The sequence below is a fragment of the Danio aesculapii genome, chromosome 3, assembly GCF_903798145.1.
Source record: "Danio aesculapii chromosome 3, fDanAes4.1, whole genome shotgun sequence".
In the NCBI taxonomy this organism is placed as follows: domain Eukaryota; kingdom Metazoa; phylum Chordata; class Actinopteri; order Cypriniformes; family Danionidae; genus Danio; species Danio aesculapii.
Window position 1 is genome coordinate 40,893,407 of NC_079437.1, and position 6,000 is coordinate 40,899,406.

The window sequence follows — 6,000 nt, forward strand, 5'->3', positions numbered from 1 at the left end:
CCAGAATTTGGCATCAACAACATGAAAGCATGGATCCATCCTGTCTTGTATCAATGGTTCAGGCTGCTAGTTGTGGTGTAATGGTGTGGGGGATATATTCTCGGCACACTTTGGTCCCATTAGTACCAACAGAGCATCGTGTCACTGCCACAGCCTACCAGATTATTGTTGCTGACGATGTCCATCCCTTTAGGACCACAGTGTACCCATCTTCTGATGGCTACTTCCAGTAGGATAATGCACCATGTCATAAAGTGTGAATCATCTCAGACTGGTTTCTTGAACATGACAATGAGGTCACGGTACTTAAATGGCCTCCACAGTCATCAGATTTCAATCCAATAAAGCACCTTTGGGATGTAGTGGAACGGGAGATTCGCATCGACAAATCTGCAGCAATTGTGTGATGCTATCATGTCAATATGGAGCAAAATCTCTGAGCAATATTTCCAGTCTCTTGTTGAATCTATGCCATGAAGGATTAAGGCAGTTCTGAAGGCAAAAGGGGGTCCAGCTCGGTATTAGTAAGGTATACCTAATAAAGTGGCCAGTAAGTGTATACTTTACTGTATGCAAAATAGATGCTCAATGAATTTAATGTGACTCTGGAGGACCACTGCTCTCTTTAATGGCATCTATAACAGACTTAATTCTATGTCTGACTGAATGACTACGAAAAATGGATGTATTGTAAAAATTGTCCATGCATGCACAAAAAGTAATTTTGCATGTTAATAACATTTATGTGTAAAAGCAAGTAACCTGAACTTTGCAGTTGCTCCATTTTCTCTTCAGAGTTCACTGATGTCTTTTCCTCATCCCCGTCTGACTTGTTAGCATCTCCCTGCAAAGCACAAGAGATTTTATGGACAGCTCATAGTGTTTCAGGAACTGCTGAGCCCAGTAAAGCTTTATTCTGAATGCATTGAAGCCAAACAGGAGACGCGCTCTCTCAGAGGACGTCAACAACAAACTGGCCTTCACTCAGTCTCAGCCTGCTGTGCATACAGACAGCTGTGGTGCCTGCATCATCAGTGCCCTGCTACTTTGTAAGTCCTCTTTTTCGGCTGGGGTTATGTGAAGTTGGTGTTTGTTTTAGCCTTCGCAGGTTTACACCTACTAATAACAGGTTCACAATTCACACAGTCCCCGAGCATGACAGATGGGCCAAACGCTGCAGCCCTATATCAGCAATGCACTTTAACTCCCCAGACTATCTGGAGGAAGCAGATACTTAGTTTTTGCACAAATCTGCATCCTCATGAAGCCAAATGTCTGTTGCACAAATGCCACAGGTTAACCTGGAGTGACCATCCTGTATAATACAGCAGCGACCAGGTTAAATTTAGTTCTTAATTTATATATATATATATTTATCTAATTAACTAAAATGAAATTACCCTCTATACCCTTGAATAGTGTACTATTTGAGGCAGCAAACATTTATAGTGATGTTCGAAGCCATAGTGAATGTTCTGAAGTACACCCAGTCGATCCCACAATGCACCGCAATAACCAAAGTACAACTAATGTCGTTCAACAGTCAGAGAATACCCATAATAATGCACTGTGGGAGTTTGCATGTGAATCAGTTTCCGAATCTGACCACGGAATGGCATTGACAGCTGAATCCTATCGGTGTAAGTTTTATATACATTAATTGTTAAATTAACATTTGTACATATAACAGAAATCTAAATATTTAGTTTATTAGTTTATTATCAAATTACTAAGAGACAGCTTCATTCATTCATTTTCTTTTTGGCTTAGTCCCTTCAATAATCTGGGGTCACCACACCGGAATGAACCACCAACTTTTTCAGCATGTTTTTACACAGCGGATGCCCTTTCAGCCGTAACCCATCTCTGGGAAACATCCACACACACTCATTCACACTCATACACTATGGACAATTTAGCCACGTGAACGCAGGGAGAACATACAAACTCCACACAGAAAGGCCAACTGAACCAGCCGAGGCTCGAACCAGCGACCTTCTTGCTGTGAGGCGACAGCACTACCTACTTCGCCACTGTGTCGCCAGAGACAGCTTGATAAGTGTTAAATATCTATCACAAGGTCTGTCTGAGGGAGTTATTAACCAGCAAAGCACAATCAAACCAGCATCCCTTCCAGTGCACTCCAGTGTTATTTTCAACCACTCCTTTAAGTGCAATATATTAGTGGACGAACAGGACGGACTTAGGGCCGAAGCAATTCCAGGTTTTTGGCCCTAGCATGAAACTCAAAACACTCTCTTTCTCTATAGTTATTTTTTTATACAAATAAACTGCATATTAAAAATATATATATTATATGGAACCATTATCTTTTTAATGTAAAAATAAATGCAATATATTCACAAATAAAAAGCAAGTTCACAAACTTGTGAAAAAGACATGTGGCAAAGGTGAATTGGGTAAGCTAAATTGTCTGTAGTGTGTGTGTGTGTGTGTGAATGAGAGTGTATAGTTTTTTCCCAGTGATGGGTTGCAGCTGGAAGGGCATCCACTGCGTAAAACATATGCTGGATAAGTTGGCGGTTCATTCCGCTGTAGCAACTCTTGATTAATAAACGGACTAAGCCGAAAAAAAATGAATGAATAGCTATTTGTATAGTTTTAGTAAATGTGTGGAACAAATTGTGAGGGTTGTAAAAAGATCTTTCTGCTTTGTAGGTTAAAATTTAAAGTTTCCAAAACAAAACAACCCTTGCTTTTTTGAAGTACAGATGACAGATGTTTTCAAAAATTGTCATGACATTCCCATTTTACACATGGGATCATTTTCCAAATCTATTTAACTCATTTTCAAAAGTTTTTGCATTTTCAGGGCCTCAAATGTTTTTCTTAGATAAATGAAAGAGCAAAATACATACAAACCTTTCTGTTTTAGTTGAATAAGGTGTATTTTAAATGACTCATAAAGTCTTTTTGAGTACCACAAAACTTGATTTCAAGAGTTCACACTTAGCTGACAATTGATTATAAGCATGTTTGAAATGCTGTCCTGGGAGAGAGCCCTAAACTCAAAAGATCGTCGAGCCCTGGGCTCCCTCCTATTTGGAGGGCGAGAGGGGAGATTGAGCTCAGGTAGATCTCAAGAACTATCCTGCTTGTTTGTGGCTAATAACAAATTTATGAGGAATAATACTGTTGGCTAGGAACCTTACTATGGTGCCAATTTTGTTTAGTCGGTTTACTTATGACGCATGTCTTTGGACGGAAGGAGGAAACCAGGGAACCGGCAAAACCCACACAAACACAGGGAGGACATGCAAACTTTGCACAGTAACACCAATCAGCCCGACAAGGACCGGAACCAGCGATGTTCTTGCTGTGAGGCAACAGTACTAACCACTGAGCCGTTGTGCTGCCCAATCTAGGAAAAAAAGGGGGAGGAATAGAGGGGGGATTCTTCAAGGCGAAGGTGACTGTGGTGTGAAGATTATGGTTATTTATAGTGACTTTGAAATCATCTGACTAGAGAATCCTGTAGAGCTAATGCGGGTCCAGCCGAGATCAATTATAAGCATGTGATCCTCTCGAAAATAGTTTATAAATAAACTTCACTTTTCTTTTCTGATAGTCTACAGAACAAACCATCATTATAACTTGTCTAATTACCCTAACCTGCCTACCCTAATTAACCTAGTTTAGCCTTTAAATGTCACTTTAAGATGTATATAAGTGTCTTGAAAAATATCTAGTCAAATATTATTAAATATTAAAGATAAAATAATTCAGTTATTAGAAATGAGTAATTAAAACTATTGTGTTTAGAAATGTGTTGAACAAATCTTCTCTCTAGTGCTATCGCCTCACAGCAAGAAGGTCGCTGGTTCGAGCCTCGGCTGGGTCAGTTGGAATTTCTGTGTGGAGTTTGCATGTTCTCCCTGCATTCGCGTGGGTTTCCTCCCGGTGCTCCTGTTTCCCCCACAGTCCAAAGACATGTGGTACAGGTGAATTGGGAAGGCTAAATTGTCTGTAGAGTATAAGTGTGAGTGAGTGTGTATAGATGTTTCCCAGCGGAAGGGCATCCGCTGCGTAAAACATGTGCTGGATAAGTTGGTGGTTCATTCCGCTGTGGCGACCCCAGATTAATAAAGGCACTAATTAAATCTTCTCTCCATTAAACAGAAATGGGGGAAAAAATAAACAGGGGGGCGAATAATTCAGGGGGGCTAAAATAAATCAGTTATTAGAAACGAGTTATTAAAACTATTAATTATTAAAACTAATCTTTTCTCAGTTAAACAGAAATTAGGCATATATATATAAAAAAAATATAAGAAATTATAAAAAAAATAAACAGGGGGAGTAATAATTCAGGGGGGCTAATAATTATTCAGGGGGGACTTCAACTGTGTGTATATATATATATATATGTACACAAATTAAAATATTTGTCTATAAGCATGAGCATAGTTTCAGATATTTTATTTTTGCATTTGATACATTATTGATTTGTATAATTTTTAAAGGAGGTAAACAGCTGAAATCATATTTCAAATGCTGACTGCGGCACTGTATAAGCAATCACATTTAACTCCACAAACTATCTACAAAAAGCAGCAACTTTGTTCACAGATCTGCTCCCTCCACAAAAAAAAAAAAAACAACAGGCACTTAAAATAGTGAAATAGAGTCTTTTTTTGTTACCTCTGCCTGAAACCCTTCCACTAAAATGGCCACCAGTAGATTAAAGAGCACATAATTCCCAAACGTCATGAGGGCAACAAAATAAAGAGCCGCCCATGGGCTGGTGGAAGCCATTCCATTATAGAGGACCACGTTCCAGTCTTCCTGGGTCAGAATCTGAAACACAAACGCAAGCAGTTTGTATGAGAAATACAAAAGGACTGAATAAAAGGAGGAAAACTGTGTATTCATTAATGCGCAATATACAGTAGTGCTTTGTCTAGTGTTTTCCTGTTTCAGAAGTGTTTCAGCAATGAATAATACACAATTTGATGATGTTGTTCCTGAATAAAAAGTGTTTTAATTTTTTTTGATGACATTGTACTATCTATCCTGAGTTCTGCTCCATATTGTAAGTAGCTGGCTGCCATAGTCTACCAATTAAGACTTTCTAAAATCACAAAATTGTGTTTGATAAACTAGTGAGAATAGCTGCTGTAAACGTGCATGGCACAAAAAGACAGCAGTGCGGATTTGGCAACTCGGCCGAATCACAAGAAATTATGCTGATGCAAAAAGTATTGTAAAGCACACAAAGGATTTACATTGTAGTGAGCTGCAAAGAAGCTACTATTCAGCTCAAGATAGTTGCGGTTCATGTGTATGGTTTACGGGATAAACATATAAACAAATATTTCCCAAGTGCAGTTTGATGGAGAGAATTTTTTCCCACACATTTTTAAACAACTATTAAAACAACTACCTAATTTATTTTGTCATTGCCATGATGATAAAGCATAATATTTTACTAATTATTTTTCAAGATATTAATATTCAGCTTAAAGTGCAATCTAAAGGCTTAACTCAAAAGATACTTTGCAGCTCACTAGTTTAAGTTTAAGTTTGTTTCTCGCCACTGGCTTGCTTGGTTTGGGACTTGTGGAACTGCGCATTGATGGATTTGCCATTCAGTGTTTGGACTTCCAGCAGTGAAATTTAAACCACACTGACCTAAATTAAACTGCGCTTAAACTCTAAAAACTGGACTGACAATTTACTAGAACGTCTATGTTAAGCTGCTTTGACACAATCTACATTGTAAAAGCGCTACAGAAATAAACATGAATTGTATGGAAGGTAAATAGGTAAGTTAGGGTAACAGTGGTTTGTTCTGTAACCATTTGCAATGAAAAAATCTAAAGGTGACCTTGACCTTGGCAGTTTTAAATATTTCTATATACATTATTTATTTTCCAAAAATCAATGATATTGGTCGTGTATTTGTGATTTCTTTACAATTTACATAACGAACTGTATCAAAACCCCACTAAATCATTAAAAACCTTATAGCTTAAATAA

At 38.1% G+C, this 6,000-nt stretch overlaps 1 protein-coding gene across 3 annotated transcripts in view; it reads right to left on the reverse strand.

Moving 5' to 3' along the window:
- The window catches only part of cacna1ha (calcium channel, voltage-dependent, T type, alpha 1H subunit a), a 114,035-nt gene that overhangs the window by 43,505 nt on the left and 64,530 nt on the right, over positions 1-6,000 (reverse strand). For all 3 annotated transcript variants that reach the window (XM_056453998.1, XM_056453997.1, XM_056453996.1), the window contains exons 12-13: positions 4,663-4,818; positions 763-844 (exon numbers count right to left, since the gene is read on the reverse strand). In XM_056453998.1, coding sequence (XP_056309973.1) covers positions 763-844; positions 4,663-4,818 — 238 coding nt within the window. The remainder of the gene's footprint in view (positions 1-762; positions 845-4,662; positions 4,819-6,000) is intronic.